The sequence below is a fragment of the Zeugodacus cucurbitae genome, chromosome 3, assembly GCF_028554725.1.
Source record: "Zeugodacus cucurbitae isolate PBARC_wt_2022May chromosome 3, idZeuCucr1.2, whole genome shotgun sequence".
Classification (NCBI taxonomy): domain Eukaryota; kingdom Metazoa; phylum Arthropoda; class Insecta; order Diptera; family Tephritidae; genus Zeugodacus; species Zeugodacus cucurbitae.
In genome coordinates this window covers 7,881,904-7,901,884 of record NC_071668.1, presented here as the reverse complement: position 1 = coordinate 7,901,884, position 19,981 = coordinate 7,881,904, and the positions used below count along the sequence as shown (strand labels likewise).

General features: G+C 33.9%; 1 protein-coding gene across 4 annotated transcripts; it reads right to left on the bottom strand.

Moving 5' to 3' along the window:
• Nucleotides 1-6,541: 6,541 nt before the first annotated feature.
• On the bottom strand, nt 6,542-14,437 carry LOC105215249 (uncharacterized). 4 transcript variants are annotated; one of them, XM_011189065.3, is made up of 4 exons: nt 14,284-14,437; nt 10,202-10,504; nt 7,451-7,537; nt 6,542-7,391 (listed from the first exon to the last, which is right to left on the bottom strand). In XM_011189065.3, exons 2-4 carry the CDS (start codon nt 10,284-10,286, stop codon nt 6,661-6,663), a joined length of 903 nt encoding a protein of 300 aa, XP_011187367.2. In that variant the 5' UTR covers nt 10,287-10,504; nt 14,284-14,437; the 3' UTR covers nt 6,542-6,660. The 4 variants fall into 4 exon arrangements, with proteins under 4 accessions (XP_011187367.2, XP_054084332.1, XP_011187368.2 ...); XM_054228357.1 differs by having other exon boundaries at nt 14,272-14,381; XM_011189066.3 differs by having other exon boundaries at nt 14,205-14,324.
• Between the last annotated feature and the right edge of the window lie 5,544 nt (nt 14,438-19,981).

The window sequence follows — 19,981 nt, the reverse complement described above, 5'->3', positions numbered from 1 at the left end:
TACAAACACGAGAATTTTGCTTACTATATTGTCATATTTTTGGTGGCCATATCTCTATTGATATTTTAAAAATTACAAAGCTTCATTGAAAAATTTCGACGCAAGCCTTAATAGATCACTTTAGTCCGTCAGGCCAATACAGAAGAAATAAAATGCAGAATAAATAGAGACAAATGGAAATGCGGGGATATGACAAATAATTAATTAGAAATGTAGTGGAAAATCTAATTAATTAAAAAATAAATAAAAAAAGTATTAAATTAAAAAAATATATTTTTCTAAAAAATAAAATATTTGACATTTTTTGCTGCTGATAAGATAAAAATACCAAATTCCAAATTCGCGATAAAAGTACGCAACACAACAGACAACATCTGCAAGCAAATATCTACACATGATGCTCCACCGCCGACACTTTGTGGTATTGTGGATGTAGGTACAAAGGTACAACAACATTGACCGCAAAAGCGATTTAAATTGCAAAGTGAACACACGAACACGCTGCGGTTTGGTTTGTTGAGGAAAGCTGTTGACAGTCGCCAGTCAAGCGTAGAGTCCAGTGCAACAACGTTGACATTGAACATAGAATAAGTAGCTGCAGCAGCAGCAGCTGCAGTTGGACAACAACTTCAAAAACAACAATAAGAAAAACAACAAAAAGGAATGCAACAAACAATGAGAAAAACAACAAACAATAAGAAGCGCAATGAATGACAGCAGCAAAAGTCATCTGCTGACGCACATTCCAATGAAAACATCAAACATAAAAGCAGCCAGAGAGAAGGAGAGGAGAGAGAGTAAACAAGTGAAGAGCAAAATAAGAATACTACAACAGAAGAAGAAAATGTTGAATTTGCAAGAAAAAAATTAAATAAATTTTGCCGGCAGCAACAAAACTCAGAGATATATTTCTATGGAGATTTTCATGCAGTTGTCTGTATGTAAATGTAAATAAATATGTTTGTATATATTTGCTTACGTGACGTTACGTTAAACGGCTAACGAGTAGTACCAACAGATAAACGGATAAAGACAGATGGACAGCAGAAAACAAAAATGTACAAAATCGTATAACTAAAACGGCTAAAAGCAGGAAAACTCACAACAGAATTTGAGTGAGAACACAAACACCCAAACAAATATAAATACATACATACATACATATATATACATATATAATCATAATATATAATCATGTCTGGTTGTGCGCTAGGAATTGTAATTATGCTTAGCCACCGGAGTCCAGCACTGAGTTAGTGCCGATGATCTTGCCACTGCGGCGCAAAAAAAGGTGAATCAATCTGAGCGCACACGCGCACACCAAAACACACACACATACATATATACATTTACACATATAAAGTACAAATTGTGGAGTTCACAGGTAGTTGAAATTTACGAACGGTAGGGGGTTTGCCGCGAGCAACAAGAGTGCCAAGGGCTCAAAGAAGCAACAGCAGCAGGAAGAAGAATAAAAAATAAATAAAAATAAGAATGAGTAAAATATTTTCAGAGAGCGCGTTCGTGAGCGTACAACGGAATGCCAACCTTTCGAAGGTTGTCCGAACGAATTCACCTGTTATTTTTTTTCGAAGCTAATTTGTTTGTCTTATTTATTTGTATTTTTTATTGTTTTGCTTACTGATTTTCAACTTCATTCTTATTGTGTATTTTTGGTTTAAAGCAGAACATGAGAATTTACGCTGAAGAACATAAAAGTACTGTGTTGAAGTTGAAGCAAAGTAGAGGTAGAAGAAAGTAAGATGAGAACTACAAACAAACATATGGATAAATATACAATACATATTCTGTGTATACACACATACAACTGTGAATACATATATCACGCGATTTCGCTGTTTACCTGTCCTTTATTTGTACTTGCTTTCAGCTTTAAACATTTTATTTATTTGTGTTTTTTTTTTCAAGCAATAAGAACGAAATACACATGAATGTATATGTATGTATCTCCGGTTGATGACGTTGGGAAATAACGTAAGAAAAGACAGACAATGAAGTAAAATTAATTTAAAGCTCACTGAATCATCTTTTTTATTGCTGGAGTTCTCGTGTAATAAAACAAGAACGAATTTATTTTTGGAAGCAGTAAGCATAAGGAGTGGAGTTTAGTGCTGTAGTGGCATGATTTTATAAAAAATTAGCGCTGAGTGTAATAATGGAATAATTTTCAGAGCTGCATTTATTTATGATAAGAAAATTTGAAATTCATTATTATTAGCGATTTGGATATTATTTATATAATATCATACATAATCACCTGTGAAAATTGACCTTATTAATCTCTCATCTCCTTGATCTCAAGGAGAGAAGTCTTCGTCTTCAAAAGTGCATAATCCTCCGAAAATAATTACCGATAACCTTAAGCGGAAAACTATTCCGCCTCCTATTAATTCTGAGTTTGCGGCAAAAAATTTGGTAGTAATACCACAACGAAAATCAATTTTCGTTTAGAAATTTGCTTCGGATACTACAATCGAAGATATAAAGTTTTACATCTCGTCGAAATTAAAAACGAACGATATCGATGTCAGAAAATTTAACTTTAAATAATAAAAGTGGTAATTTTGAACGCGGATCATGCATTACCAGATAATCCAATTGCAATGAATGAAACTAGCGCTTGGAGTAAGGAAAAATCTCAAAGAGGTTTTAATGCTAGCTTGAAGAAAGTCCAAAATTTCCTAATGTCTACATGCTATTGCTCTCAATAGATATAATCTATGAAGAATAAAATATTTGCTTCGATTAAAGTTAGGGCTGTCAGATCGGGAGGAATGCAGAAAGTGTCAAGAGCGGGGCACCAAGGAAACAGTGGAGCATCTCTAGTGACTTTGTTCTGCAATAGCGAGACAACGCTTCAAGTTTTTTGGGGACCCACAATACGATAAGTTGGAGTAGATATTGTTAGTGAGTCCTCATAAACTCTTAAAATTCAGGACAAGCGCAGGCATCCTACACGATGACTACTACCCAGGAAATACGTGAAGGCACTCCATCTCGTATCGCTAAGGACCATAACTAGTTTATGCGTGGACTGCAGGCCTACCAGATCAACCTAAGCTAACCTAACCTAACCTAAAGTTCATCTACAAGAAATCAAATAAGTTTAGGATAAATTCTTCTGAGATTTGTAAAATTACAAAACAAGCTTCACGGAGCATCTTTATTGAATATCTTTTCTTCTGTCACATGATCTTCATACAAATTACGGTACTTAATATTCCAATATTTCTTATATTTCTTCAAAAAATAAACCTCATACCCCCAATAAATCCTTCTTGGAATCGAGTTTCGAATTTGCAACCCTACTTTTTAAAAACAAAGGGTTTAACGGGACTTAAAACCCACAGGTGGAAAACTTTTCTTTGAACAAGTAAGATGTAATAACATTATTCTGAGTTTCAGTGAAAAATAAAAGAGGAGGTCTCAACCTAGAGACCCAAGATAGTTCACTACCATTTTTTTGGTAAAACCATATAAGCTACACATTGGCTTAAAGGAGCTTGTTTTACTATTATATTTTCATAGAAACAAGTACATATTCATACATATAAAGAATCCCAATTTCCACAGCAAAAGCTTGACATTGCATTTGACACATAATATTTAAGCGAAAATGTCATAAAATGTTTCGCCACCTCCCTCCCATCTTTCATCGATTACTTAGTAGAGAACCATAAAAATCAACGCTTGAAATGCATAAATCTGAAAACACACTACGACGACAACACAGTGGGTCGTCCATGGCGCAGCATTAATGGGACGTTCGTCCTTCAAAGCGTGTTCACAGCAGCGGGGGTGCACATACATACACATGCATATATGGATGTATGAAATATGGATGCTTGTGTTTGACAACCCTCAAAAAGGGAGAAATTGTTGGATGTATGTGGGTTGTTGATGCTGCTTAAAGCTTACAGCCAGTGTGTGTATGGTATACACAAGTCTAGTGACAGCAGGATATGCGGAAGGAAAGCATAAGCAAAACAAAATTAGAACAGCGACGCCAATCAACCACAAGCCACCCCAAAAAAGCGCGAATGAAAACAAAAAGCATTACATACAAATATATGTACATATGTATGTACATAATGCGCTTCAAGCATAGGAATTCAAATTCAAAAAGTGACAGTTGCGTATCCCGGCGACTGCGGCATTACGTTTCGAGGCAGCAGCTGCCGTTGACGCATTGTTGCTATGACAACGGCTGCAGACGGGCTGCTGACTGCCAAGCTTGCTGGTTTTCTGTATACTCGTGCACTTCATTGATAAATTGTGCGCAGCGCAGCTTTAAAGGGGGGTTGCGTTGGTTTTTTGGGGGTAAATTTCAAATAGCTGTGCTGTTGCATATGCAACCAGTGAGAATTTATGCATACAATTTCTGTGCTTAGCAATTTTTTTTTTTTCATTTTGGAAATGGAGCAAATGCATTCCGTTGCATCCGATGCATTGCAATTTGCCTTCCTTGTATCACTGTAGGGCATGTAATTATATATGTACATATATTTGTATGTAAGGTGGCGCTTGCGACGCAATGCGTGGTAGCCTTGCATGCCTTGGTATTTGCAGACAACAAAGGGTTAATTACTACTAGTATGTATTTCTGTGGCAATGATATTTTTCTAGAAAACACACTGACATACATACATATATTATATATATATTTTTTTTATAATTTTGCTAAAGGCATTAACATTTCACTTACCTTTTAGTTACGTTTAATTTTTGTTTTCCTTGCGTTTGAGCTGCCTAGGTTTGCTAGTATTTATTTACCCTCGACGCTTTGTTGACACTTTAGTAAATCAGCTTGCATTTAAAATTTAAAAAAATGCACATTCACTTTTATAACTTTTAAATTTTTACACACTTTATGTTTTCTGCAGATTATAATTATCTTTAGCAATTTAAACACACCTCATTTTATCTATTATGCTTTAAACTTTGCCTTTGCTTTGGCGAACTTTTTACTTATTTTATTTTCTCTATTTTTAAATTAACTAGCAATCTTATCTAAAGCATACATGTATTTATATTTCTCTATATACATATGTGTTAAGCAGATAAGTACTTTATTTACAACGCTTCATTCACTTTTTTCATATTTTTTATTTGGTATTTGTGCATTTTTTGCTCTTAGTACATTTTTAGAGCAACCTTTCTTTGTGTCTGCCTGATTTGGCGAGAATTCTGCACTAGCTTTTGCTATTTTTTCCCGAAACATTAAATACTTATTAAATGCACAAAATTCAAGTGTTATCAACAAATATATTTCACACTTCACAAGTCAAAAAAATAGACGTTTTTTACTTGTATTTCCTGTGATAAAACAGATTTTTTCCAACGTTTCAAATTGGCTTTTGCAACCGCAACGCAGCGCAGCTAGACATTGTTTGCAAAAACACACAAAGCACAGGCGTATGTTTAGAGCAGCGACAGCGACGTTAGCATCGAATACAACAGCGCAGCTTCAGTTTCACACATTCTCAATGTACGCGCTTCGCAAACACTTTTTTCCACGTTTACACTTTGTGCGTTCTTTCGTCGTTGTAAACGTTTTACATTCTTTTACACAAACACTGACACACACACGCACACGAGAACGCGTACACGGCTCACAATAATACACCTTCCTTTTTGCCTCGTTTTTCCCGTTTGCTGCTGCTGCGCACGTTTTGGCCGCTGCTTTTGCTTGTTCTGTCGCCGCTATCACTGCGAATTGCTTTTGCTGCTGCTCTTCTACCTTTTTGCTTTGCAACTTTTTTGCAGTCGTCGTAGCGGAGCACTGAAAATTCTTTCACCTTTGCTTGCACTTCTTTTCAAATTCAACTTTTTCGCACTAAATTCTTGCTTTTTGCAATTTAATATTGCATTTTTATGTCACATTTTACACGTACTTTGCATTTGTTCTTAATTTGCGCAGGTGGTTTGTGTGCAATGTTGAAAAATTGCTAGGATTCCAATTGACGAACACGAGACACGCACGCACCAATTTACATCCACTCGGAACGACGGTTAGAAAATGACTGCACGAAAGCGAACGACGAGAAGCGGCGCATTGGCAAACGGCGGTCAACTTCTTTTCCAATCAGCAACGAATGCCGTGTCAAAACAGAAAGTCAAAACAAGTTGAATCGTGTTGGTGCGTGTTGTGGCAGCACTGTTGTGAGGTTGTTGACTGCGCTAGCTATGTTGATTTTATTTATCCAACACAGGGTGGCGTGGTAATTAATGGAAATGTTTTAGATTTTATTAAGAAAATATATGAAAATTACATATGTATGTATGTAAATATATATATATTAACGCATAAAAAGCAATGCATACTTTTAGGCGATAAAGGAAAAATTGAGAAGCGGAAAATTAGGCTGTAATAAAATTATTCCAAGGATTCAGATTGAATTATTGAAGTGAAGAGGGAGACTGAAGGTGTAACTGTGTTACAAAGGTCTAGGATATACTTAGATTCCATTTAATATTTCGAAACAACATGTTTAGAACACATTCCACAATCAAAACAAGATTTTTCCAAAATTGTTCTTTTCTTTATCTCATTAATTTAAAATTTTTATATACAATCGTGTTTTCTTTATAATAAAGAGTATTTACAAAAGTTTGACTTCATTTCGTATAGTTAAAACGCTACTGGCCCTCCTCAAGACTCACATCCATCAGCTCCTTGGTTATTTCACTTTTCGATTTGCGCTCACTCGGTTGCTCTGAAATGGTCTGCAGTGCTAACTCTTCAAGAGGCCGTGGCGTGAAACCCACTGGTCCGCCTAAATTCAAGGAACCACCTTTATATGGTACAAAGGTCGGACGTAATCGCTGTAACTGTGGCTCTGGCGTCACAATCATAACTGGCGCCTCAGTGCTGGCATAGATCTCTACTGGTGATATTGTTGTGCTGCTACTGCTGGTGGCCATGCGATAAAGCATCTGCAGTTGCTGCATGGACTGGTCTACATTGTTGGCTGCCGGTGGAGCAAAAGTCTCCAGCTGCTGCTGCTTCTTTACCGTGTTTTGTGCATATTTGGGCGCAGATTTCTTCTTACTCGCTGCTATACCGGCACTGGAGGGCGCATTGTTATTTGTATTCATGGCATTAGACCAACTCTCCAGCCAACTGTTGGCTGTGCGTTCTGTCGTTGTGCTCGTCGTACTGGTGGCGAGCTGTCGAAATGCTTCCTGTGCTTGCTTGCGCAGCAGATGTGCGCGATGCGACTTGCTCACTTGTCGTTTATTGAACGTGTTCTCCGAGTCGGCGTCTTCGCCAATTGGACGTGTGTTTTTTTGTGGTCCCAGCTCGAGAAGTACCTGGAAGTCAGCATGATTGCCGAGACGAAAACCAAAGCCGAGTCGGGAATCGGTACCTAAGTGCAAGTAAATGGCATTAGTGGGGTATAAGCTGTTCGATTAGATGTGTACGTACCTTTTTTGATAGGTGGAATATTGGAGTAGATCAGTGATAGTATGGAGGGCAGCTCCTGTGGCACAATGAGTGATTCCGCGATTGGTACTGGAATGAAATTAATATTAATATAGTTTATAAGGTAGGAGCTGTTGGTATGGTAGGGGATGTAGGAAGATTTCTACAATAACATCACGAATGGAAAGGCATGGGAAGCAGAGTGAACCCTTTAACCTTACAGAAAGCAACTTCTACTAGCAGAGAGCCGAACTAGTGGGGAACCAAACTGCGAGAGAAATTATAAACTATTCTTAATGAATCCTAGGAAAATCTTCTATAGTAAAATCGCTAAAGTCCATGTTTGGTCTAAAGAGCTTAAAGATTAAAAAAGCTCGACTTTTGAAACTCATAATTTTCTCATCATTTTCATTATTTATTCAAATATTTTTGATTATTAATTCATTAAGCCAGCCTAAAATATGCATTTCGACATACAAAAACAACAAAAGAAGCTACAAATATGTTGCCGCCGGCCACACCAACATTCCAATGAAATTTTTGTAATTCCTCAGCTACGCCCCAAACACAGCTTCAAACAAAACAAAAAACAACCAAAACACTGTCATTGTGGGAATTAAAAAGCCGACAAGGTTATGTAATGCAAAAAACAGGGCTTGGTTTTGACGCAGGCGACTATCGTGTAATCCAAAGTCAAGCTTTGCAGCCAGTTACAAATGATGAGCTAATGCGCATGCGCGCTTTGTATTAAATTTTATTTGTCTTTAATTTGTTTTTATTAATTTCCATGCGTCTATTTGCTTTTATACTCTCGCAACCTGTTGCACAGAGTATAATAGTTTTGTTTACATAACGGTTGTTTGTGTCACCAAGAAATAAAAGAGTTAGATATGGGGTTATATATGTATGTATATATAAATTATCAGGATCACGAGTGGATTTGAATTCCGGATGTCTGTCCGTCCGTCTGTCTGTCTGTCTGACCATCTGTCCGTCTGTCCGTGCAAGCGATAACTTGAGTAAAAATTAAGATATCTTAATGAAACTTGAAACACATATTCCTTGGCACCCTGAGGAGGTTGCTTTCGAAAATGGGCCAAATCGGTTCACAACCACGCCTACTTCCTATATACCGAAACTTTGAAGACGATCTGAATCGCTTACTTTACAATATATGTATAAAGTAAGTACTAGTGAAGATATCGGTGCAGAACTTTGCACAAATACTATGTTAATAGTGTGGCAACCCCATTCTAAAAATCGCCGAAATCGGACCATAGGTTTTCAAGGCCCCATATATCGAACATGAGGACCTCGGTGCTTCTAAGCTAATATTAGGGTTTACAACTTTCAATGGACTTTATACAATATATATGACGCATATGTGGGTCAAATTGTGTATTATATAATATAAATAAAGTTAAATAAATTGCGAGAGTATAAAATGTTCGGTTACACCCGAACTGAGCCCTTCCTTACTTGTTACTGTTGTTTTTGTTTTTTTTTTTTTGTAAACTATAATGTTTAAGATATGCTTCAAGCCTTGAGTGTTTTGGTTTTGAAATCGAGACTTGTCTTTTGGTTGCTGCAATTTTGATGGATTGGCCAGATAAGCTATGGACAGTTGCCTTAAATTAGCATTTTCTTATTTAGCAAGACTCTTATGATTCATTTTCTACAAACACCACAATTTGGTTTAAGTGATTACTGTTGAAATCTTCCAAGGTTAACAGGAAGCAACAAAAAAGTTATCTAGTCATCTACTATTACCGAAAAAAGACACTGGTATTGACATGACCTTAAGATAGACAAGCTGCTCAGAGAACTACAACATTATGAAAGTAACTTTAGATTTCAAACGATTACTTAACCCCGTTGGAAACGAACATTTTCTGGATGACCCTCGTAGTGTTTGTGGAGTTACTGGATCTGTAAGACTGATGAACTTCTAGAAAAGCCCGAACTTGGGTCAACTTGGGTCTCTACAACAGTTATGGATTTTTGAAAAATAAACACTAAAGCTTAAAACAAGGCAACAAAAAAGAAAGAAGAAGCAAACAAATCATAAAAAAGTTAAATTTATTCCCTGAAGCTCAGCTGAAGATGCTAAGGTTTATTGACTTCATCACCGAAACATTGGCGTTTACAATCCAATTATGCTAATAAAGCACAAGCGTGAGGAATCAGTGTTCAACTGCGCATGCGGCGCCACCACAGACGAAGAGCATTAGCGACGCTCAGTTAGTTAGTGGATAAGTAGCACCAAATAGTACAAACCGAAAAAAACGCGCTGAAATAGTAAACCAAACTAAACGACCTTGACACAATGACGACACAGCACTTTGAACGGCCAAAAGTCTAAGTCATAAAAAACACAAAAAAAAATATGAAATTCAAAACGCAGAAGACTAATCAGCCCGAAGACAGCAGCATAAACGCAATAGCTACAAAACCGGTTTACTATTTGCTCAACACCAAACTAAAGCGAGTATTTACAAAGCGAGAGACATTAAAATCGCTTTTTGATAGCTTACAACAACAAGTTGGAGTTTGAAGAGTGGCTTAAAGCACTTCGCAATGCGTTTTTAGGTGGAATGAGAGAGGGAGAGGAAGAGAGAGAGAGAGCGATAATGGTTGAAAGTGAGTGTCTGTGCGTTGTTGAGTGTGCTAACCACGCATTCAACTAAATATATATACAAACATACACATATAATTTATAAAAAATATTGTTAAATTGCATGCTGCAATACTTACAACAACAGCATAACAGCCATATACTAAAAGTCGCCGAAATTGTAATGCCTTTGGCGTGCAACAACATTTTCAGTGGGGCATTCATCTGGGTCTGCGGGTCGAATTTCTGTGCGCGTTAACAGCAGCGGCATTTATGGCAATTTTCAATTTTCAGCGTTGTTGTTGCTGAAATTTTCTTTGTTGGCACTTTTTACTCTACGTTTGTGCGTGTGTTTGTGGCATCCACTTGCAGCATTGAACAAGTTATCACTTTAATGTAATGTTGCAAGCTGCAAGTGCGGTTTTTAGTTGGCTTTGTGGTGACTGCGAAAAAATAAATAATTTGAAATTAATACAATTAAATTGCAGGAAAAACACATCCGATCACTGTGTTGTTAAGATTTGCCGGAGATTTGTGTGCAGTTCGTGTTGCAAGTGTTTTTTGTTGATAACGATGGAAATCAATGTTTTTGTGATTTTGTATATATATTTTTTTTGTATATATTTTATTTATACTTTTTGTAAACGGTTACATATATCTTTTTCATATAAATGATATCACTTCACGTTTACACTATTTAGTCCAATAAATATAAATTTATACGTTACGTTTCTGAGTGTTATTGAACTTAAGGGACGATCTGCACTTTGAATTATTATTTTTTATTTCATATCACTTGTTCACTGTTTCTTTAGATTTATTTGCAATTTTGATATGAATGGACTGTTTGACAATAAAGCTTTCTTTTATAGTATGATTTCTGGTTTTATACTTTATTTTTATTGTTTATTCTTTTTATTATTATTATTATTATAATTATTATTATCATATCCACAGTTACATTTCATCATTTCATCTTAGAAGGTCGTGACTAACTTCACCGCTACCAATTAATTATGGCGCTGTAACGAAACTACATGATAAGTATTGTCAATGTTAGAGATAGTGACTCAGAAACAGAGTTAGGCTTTCGGTTTTTAAAGATTTAGTCATACGACGACGATACATGGGTTTCGTGGATTCAAAAAATCGATTTTTTGTTTTTTGACTTATTAATTTCTATAACATCTCAAGAATATTATCCTAAATTTTCAAGTCGATCCGCATAATAGTTTCGGAGATACAGCCTTTGGAAGGTGTGCGCTCCAAGTCAAGTACTACTGTTACTCAAAACTTTAAACGCGTTTTTCTCGGAACCGTATTTTCTAAGTCGGTTGTCAAAGGTTCTCGAAAACTATTGAACCGATCTTGTTGAAATTTTGCATAGCTGTTCGAGATACAATTTACTCGAAGGAAGGATTTTTCTCTTTTTCAATTACAAAAAAAAGAAAGCAAAATTTCAAGAAAATTTGACCGAAATTTTTATTTCTTTGGAAAAATGTCTGCCAAAATTCCAATTTTCAGTTTTTTTGTCTTTTCTTCGTTCAAGCACGAGTTTATGGTCTTACCTAAAACACTTATTTTTGTTTTTTTTTTTCATTTTGGATGTCAGGACTTATGCTGACAACGCGGACGCACCATTTTTTCGAGGGTTCACCGGAAATTATGTCTCAATGGAGGAGTTTTAATTTTTTTTTTTGAAAATTTCAGAAATTATTCTTTAAATATTTGTCTATACGACAGAAAAAAGTTTGAATTAAATAAATAATTTTTTACATAGAAAAAAATATTAAAAATAGGCAATTTTTTACCCGACAAAACCCATGTAACCCCTTAGAGCGTTGTCTAAAACGATTTAGTAAATAAAAGGTTCAGTTTTCGCGAGGTACATATATATATATCAAGACTCTTGAGTTCTCAATTTGTCTTCTTCAATGATGGTCTAATTTGAAGATAGAAAGAATAGAAACACAACTTAAAGTCAAAATAACGAAGAATTTTAATTCAAAACCCCATCTAACTTAATATGACAACAAGAAATATCAACGAAAGACAAAATCAAATATTAAGAATTAGAGAAAAGAATTAATGAAACCCCGTTAACAAAGTCGAAGAAGGGCAGGAAGCATTATGGTATTAACATAATTAGCTTATTACTAGTATTGCAGAGACCAATTGTTTTGATCGAAAAATATCTTTATAACACTATGCAGCAAATTTGACTTTTTCTGAGTATTGGACCAAACTAAATTTTTCTAAGAGATTGAGTCATAAATTAAAAAAAATATATATTGTTCGATTTTCCAAGTTAGCCTCTAAAATCGAAATATTTTGATTGGAAGTTCGAAAAATGTGATTTTTTCAAAAAATTATTATTAATTACAGGGTATAGCTACAAAAAAAATGTAAAATATGGATATAATCTACATTTTCCATTTAATTCTATGGTTTTTAAAACTTTTCGGTGAAGCTTATATGACAGATGACAGAAAATCTTAGTTTGGTCCAATATTCAGCTTAGTGTTGTATAGTATAATGATAGAACTAAGCTGGGTAGTACTTGAACACTAAAATAATGTGAACTCCCATTCTTGTCTCATTCTCGAAGTAAATTTTGAAACCAAACTGTATTATGTAACTTATATTATTCACCTTATTGATACAAAGGGGAATTCTGGTATATGCTTATAGTGGAAATAAGTAAAATATGGAGCAAAAAACTATAATCCACAAAGAACTGGAGTTAATATTATGAGAATTCCATAGTTAATTTAAACATAATTGTCTATAAAAACTTTAATATTTTAATTTTTAATTTTTTTATTTTTTATTTTAGTTTTCAATTAACTTTTTCATTTTATTTATTTTTTTTTTTGTATTCTTTATTATTTTTATTATTTTATTATTGCATATATATTTTTATTTCAATTGTTTCTTAACTGTTTTTTTTTTATAAATTATATAAATATTAAATTTCAAATTTTTTCAATTAATTTTATTAATATTAATTTGATTTAATTTAATACAAAATCACTTCATTTTATCTTCTTTTTAATTGTATTTGAAGCGCTTGATTTCATTTTACTCAACACCGTGAGTGAGTTTACTCATCAGCTATAAATGCGTAAAAATGCACACACACGCGCAGATGACGGTTGCTGTGAATGAAAAATGCAAACAAAAGACGAAGCGGCTCAAGGCAACTGGCCACAGCACATTTGGTAAACACTCTCACTTTTCAACAACGATTTTTATTGTTGAACGTGAGTTTTGTACGTATGTAACAGTTTATGTTTATTTTAATTATTTATATATTTTTGCAATCATTTTAATGGTATTTTGAGTTGATTTCTTAACAGGTTGTTGAATTTTTTTTATTAAATAGATACAATGATTTGAGATTTTTGGTTTTTACGTCAATTTTATTAAATATTTTTTTTTTAAGTAATTTTATTTGTTATTAAATGTATGTATCTCTTCATTAATTTTCACACATTTATCACATTTTCGGCCAATATCACTCAATTCACTTGGCGCTACTCCCACCACACTCATTGCATTGCAGTTCAAAAACTCTCTCTTTTGCTCACTCTTTTTTCGATTTCCAGTGTACCTTTGCAATTGCTGATAAACTATATATATTTGTGTACGCACATGCACATTAAAATTCCGTTGGGTTTTGCAAAACAAAAACAATAAACAGACACAAATAACATTGACTGCCGAATCGAGTAAACGGTATGGCGGCCAAAAGCGGCGTAAAAATCGCACAATAAATCGAAAAAACGAAAGTACAACGAAAGTGCGCCGCTGTCGGTATGTGTGTCATTCATTAATCAAATTTGGTTTTCTTTTTGCACTACACTGATAAACTGAAATAGTTTATTTAATTAATTAGCACAAGAAATTTTTATAAGGCAGGCAGATCATTGGCACAGCATGGCGTATACGCAACTTTGGAAAAATATTAAATTTTTATAAAAAAAAAATTTTTTAATAAAAAAAAAATATTTTAATAAAAAAATATATTATACAATTATTGATAAACATTTTTAACATTTTTGTTTTTGTTGTTCCACTCAATTTCTTTTAATTGCTTTTTTAATCAAAATTTACTCTCTGCACTTTATTTCACTCACTCACTTTATTTTAGTTTTTCACTTAAGCAATAACAAATTATTATTTTTTCCAATTTTTCACACCACACCACCTTGGTACTTACGACTCTTTCGCTTCGCGTTCGCACGTTGACTGAAATCGAAATTTTTAAATGTTTGCCGTTCGCTTAAAAAACCCAAACAGTTGCAGCAATAGCGACAACAAAAGTGCGAGCAATATTATGCTCTTGCTGACTGCAGTTAAAAAGTTGTTTTTGTAATTTTATTTTTGTAATTTTGTTTTTGTCTTGTCGTTGCCCAGTTTATAGCAGCACAATCGCTTTGCGCTGTCTACTCTGGCCTCGGTAAGTGACTCCAGCAACAGTGGACAACACCAAACGAATCGCACATATCACGTAATGCCGTTGCGCATGCGCTGAGCGGAGAGTGTGTTAGTTTGAGTTTAAATGTTGTAAAATTATTAGTGGCATTGTGAGTATTAATAATTATTAATGATTGCATTCTTGTTGACTTAAAGTGGGTAAAATATAATTGAAAAAAAAATTTAAAAATATAATAATGAAAAAATATCAGAAAAAAATATAAAAAGTATTTTAATAATTTTATAAAAATATTTATAATAATAATTAAATAATATATTCTTAATAAATAAGGAAAAATAGAAAATTTGTGAATTTTCGGTACAGAGTTGTCGAAGTATTGAAAGGAACTGTTAAAATCACGATAAGATCACTTATCATTAGCCTAACTGAAAATCTCGGTCCCCAGTATAAATATTTAATGCCAGTGATCTGGGGTATATTAAGGGGTTACATGGGTTTCGTGAGTATAAAAAATCGATTTTTCAAGCCTAAAAACCTAAATTTTCAAGTCGATTCGCATAATAGTTTCGGAGATACAGCCTTTGGAAGGTGTGCACTCCAAGTCAAGTACTATTGTTACTCAAAACTTTAAACGCGTTTTTCTCGAAACCGTGTTTTCAAAGTCGGTTGTCAAATTTTATCGAAAACTACTCAACCGATTTTGATGAAATTTGACAAGGTGTTCGAGATACAATTTACTAGACGAAGGATTTTATTTTTTTTTTTTCAATTACAACTATAAAAAAAAAACAAAATGTCAAGCAAATTTGACGGAAATTCTTACTTTTTTGGAAAAATGTCTGCCAAAATTCCAAATTTTTTTTTGTCTTTGCTTCGTTCAAGCACGAGTTTTTGGTCTCACTTAAAACACTTATTTTTGTTTTTTTTTTCATTTTGGATGATCCTGTCAGGAGTTATGCTGACAACGCGGACACACCTTTTTTCCGAGGGGTCACCGGAAATGACATCACAAGGGAGGAGTTTTAATTTTTTTTGTGAAAATTTCTCAAAATCATTATTTAAATATGTGTCTATACGATAGAAAAAAATTTGAAATAAATAAATATTTTTTTACATAAAAAAAAATATTGAAAATAGGCCATTTTTTACGCGACTAAACCCACGTAACCCCTTAAAATATTATTCAAGTTCCTCGTATGGACTCGTTCTAGAAATCTTAAAAATTCAAAACAACCCACTGTACCGCCATTGTACCGGCACGTAGTGTTTTGAGCACTCTACTCTCAGCTGCTTATTTTTAGCGCCATTTTTTAGCTAATAAATAACTAGTATTTGCCTCGCATGCTTTTTCTTAATATTTCGTTTTTTTTTGCTGTTGTTTTATTTTTTAATTGTTATTAGCCAACATTGTATGCTTGTATTTACGCTTTAGTCGTAATGAGTGTTGCAACATCGCCAAACTGACAGCATGATTATGGTCTGCGTGCCACTGGCGCCATTCTATGCGGCTCTCTCACACGACCGACTGCAGTCTTAGTAAAGACTCTGTGCATAAAGCGAAGCTTGTGCTTTGTAGTGATCTCGAGTTACTTTACTGTTTGGTGACTTTTAATTTACATTTTTTTGTGGTTTTTTGTTATAATTATTTTATGCGCGCCTGCAGCTGTTTTAATTAAGTTTTGCTGTTACTCTATGTACCTACCCATACATTGTTATACATAGTATTTGCTAGCACTGTGCATGTAATTATTTTATAATCAAGCCGTATCTTTCACAAATTTATACATTGAATCTTAAAAAGCGTGCCAATTCAGATTTAGTTCGGGCACTTTATAAGCACATGCTTTATGATGCCTGAGAGACTTTCAGTTATTGTTAATTATATCGATATGTATAAGCAAATAACAATGTTACTATGTACTTACTTAAAGTAATCAGTTTGAGTTATTTTTTGAGTTTAATTGTGTGTGTCTAATTGTCATATTATGGATATATAGGGTATATATATGTATGTATATTCACTTATATAAAAAATACACAGCATTTTATATAATAGAATTGACCTGTTGCCATTAAACAAAGTGCTTTGTGTTTAATTTTTTGACAAATCGGTTTTTAGAATACATAAATATAGTTTTGAAAGGTGCATATACATACATACATATATATTTTAATTTAAACTGCGGTTCTTGGTGATTGTTTGAAATTTTTAGAGTTGTACACCTGTCTATGTTATTCTAGACAGCTTAGATAATTGTATATCTGTACTGTATGTAAATACATACAACAAACATATTCAGTTCAGAGACCATTTTCAAGGTAAGCTTCGTGCAATTTAATAAGATAAATGGCTGAAATCAAGCTACAGTGTTTGAAGTAATCGTTTGAAAGTGTTGGAAAATATTTTTGTTTTAAAATGAAAAGATAAATACAATGATAGTTTAGAAAATTAAGATTCTAAACCATAATGACAAATATTCTGTAAGCGGGCAATGACGAAACTACGAGTCAAGCAAAAGCTTCTCATAAAATCAAGTTGACTTAAGGGGTTAGGGGTAGTCAGGATTTTCAAAAAAATATTTTTTTTGCATTCTCGTTAAGTGTAATAGTATTATATGAAAATTTGAAGTTGATCCGACAGTTACTTTTCGAGTTATTCGACGAATTAAAAAGAGCGCTCGGGCACTCCAAAACGCTAGCAGAAGCTTTAAATGCGTTTTTCTCAAAGCTATGTTTTTTGAATTGGTGACAACTGTAACACGAAAACCGCTCAGTAGATTTTAATGAAATTTATACAGCTTTTAGAATACATAAAAATTCTGGCCTGATCGAAGCTATTTTGCCTTTTTTTAATTTCGATTTTTTAGGGCCAATAACTGTTGATTTTTTCCCAAAAATCTAGAAAAAACTACTTAAGACCGCCATTTTGTTAATTTTTGAAAAAAAAAGCAATACGGCCTAAGATTATCTATTTATTATGCGATGGATTTTAGATGAATCTCCAAGGACTTATGATAGTCACCGCAAGGAATATTCTTGAAACTGAGAAAAATTACTGAAAATTCAAAATTTTTTCGTGTCTCTGACCACTTCTAACCCCTTAAAACATGTAGGTCCCCTATTAGCCTGATAACATCAAGTTATAAGCCCTCATTAAACATTATGAACTGTTAAAACAACCAAATTTCATAAATTTTTGACCTGATACAGTTAAAATGGTATATATTAACTGAAATAACTGTGAAGTACATAGAACCTACCTATCTCAGTATGCAGCGGTAACTAATGAAACAGCTATTTAAGCAATTAAATAAGAAAAATTATTCTAACAATGAAGTCAAAGTAGAAGCGAGTAACGCTTCGAAGCTTGAAGCGATAATGGTTCCAGGGAGTAGTAATGCTATAGGATGTCAGATTGGAAACCACATAGCAAGGCGCCTTGCTTTTCAAATTATCGTGTGTAGTGGATTCAGGGGAAGAATTTTATATGGACCAAATAACCAACAAATAAAAACCCATGTAACCCCTTTAAATATTATGCAAACCAAATAACCAACAAATAAAAAATTAAAAATAAAAAGCATATATTCAGTTTTCTGAAAAAACATCAGCTGTTCAGGTCCAATGATAATAAAATTTTAACAAGAATGCCCGAAATTAAATTATACAATACCAAAAAATAATCAAAAAAGCCAAAAATATATAAGAACAAAACAAATACTAATATTACCAAAGATAGTTGAAGCGAATAATCACTTCACAACCTGCTTTGTCCTCTTGTCATCGCTGAAAGTCGCTTTGATGCTTGCAATCACTCTTTTTAATCTCTCTTGCAATCACTATTTTTGAGAGATTTACATAAGCAGACACATGCAGCGATTTGTAGCTAGAAGTAGCGCCATCTTATCGCAACGGTTTTCGCTTCAACTCTTCCATTAAGTTATGCTGGTAAGAGCTGCACTCTTAAAGAGGTTACATTTTATTCTCAAAAAGGAGATAAACATTTTGAGATTATTGCCATCACTTGCAAGAAATGATTAAATATCTCCATAATTCCTCTTAATTATATTTCCAATTAACTGGCAAATTTTCTGTATGCTAACACAATCAAGATTCTAGCCGATCTGTGTGGCATAGCTATTGAAGAATACATGTTTGAACGAAAATCGGGCTATTGGACGAAATTTTTTCTAAAGCATACTACTTCTCAACGACAAAAAAAATCGCCGTCTGAAACACTCCTATCTATTCAACTGATAATTGACGCGACTTTTGTACTGTGTAAATCCTGAGATTACTCTGTTACTATTAACTTTTCTTTTGAGTTTGGATATTTCACTGTTTGATTAAATCATTATTAAAGTTAACATTATTAATGATTGGCTGCTAATCAACAAAAAATGTACAAAGCAATTTTGGCATTATGAAAAATGAAAATATTATGCAATTTTATATGAATTTGTGTCGCTCAAGTACTTTGAACCCAAAAGAAATGAAAAATATGTGATATAGCTGAACACACCCACGACAAAAATTCATTGAAGTACTCGCATGCTACTTTTATGGCAACGACATTTTTTCTGTTTTAACTGCATATTTCTTATATTACAATTATTATTATGTAATGCCTTGACATTTGCCGAAAAAGCAATATCGTATGTACATATCTATAAAATTTCAATTGCCTTCCTACACATCAGCATACTCCAGTGTTTACCCCGATAAGTAGTGAAGCGTAACTGCTCGACTATTATCAACGTTGGACTGATGTTACTGATACATACAAACATACAAACTCATTTATATACATACATACATATTATATATGCATATATTATTTGTGTGCTCATATCAACATACTTGGAGCTCTTTGCTGTGATTATGCATCATAAAACTGTCCAACTGTTCGTTCGTCCGTTTGTCTTAAAACTGACACTATGTGTGATGTTTGTGTGAACATTGTGAGATTTCACCTGCGATGAACGTGGTGTCTTCAGCTGCCGTTCGAGCTGTTGATAACTATTTTAGTCGCGTTAGCCGACACAGCTCATCCGTCAATTTGTCAGCACTGAAGCAATAACTTATTTGTCAGTTGACAAATGAGGTTTCAAACACTATGAACGTATTGACGAGTGTTTATCAAACAGTATGTGAGTGCAAATGTATGCGTGTAATGGCTTTGTTGATAATACAGTTGAGCAGTTAAAATATATCTGCATAGAGCAACGGTTGCGCATGCGCAAATAAAATTATCTTTGAAATTTCGCACATTCACCGTTATTGCTTTACTGTAGTTAGCACAATTTGCTGCAAGTGCTCAAAGTGTTCAAGGTAAACAAAAGCGTGCACCAAAAGGTGACTTGCAACAAGTCAGACACTTAATACAAGTCAAGTTAGACAACGGAACTGCAGCAGTTCATTAACTGCACAATTTTACCCGAAAAAAATATATTTGTTTGAGTAGTTTTTGGATGTACTG

Bases quoted from the DNA above. Each gene is read 5' to 3' on its own strand.
- LOC105215249 (XM_011189065.3), bottom strand. From the start codon at position 10,286: ATGAATGCCCCACTGAAAATGTTGTTGCACGCCAAAGGCATTACAATT. The intron at 7,538-10,201 runs GTAAGTATTGCA...ATTTCATTCCAG, and splicing joins ATGGCTGTTATGCTGTTGTT to TACCAATCGCGGAATCACTC. The intron at 7,392-7,450 runs GTACGTACACAT...ACTTGCACTTAG, and splicing joins TATTCCACCTATCAAAAAAG to GTACCGATTCCCGACTCGGC.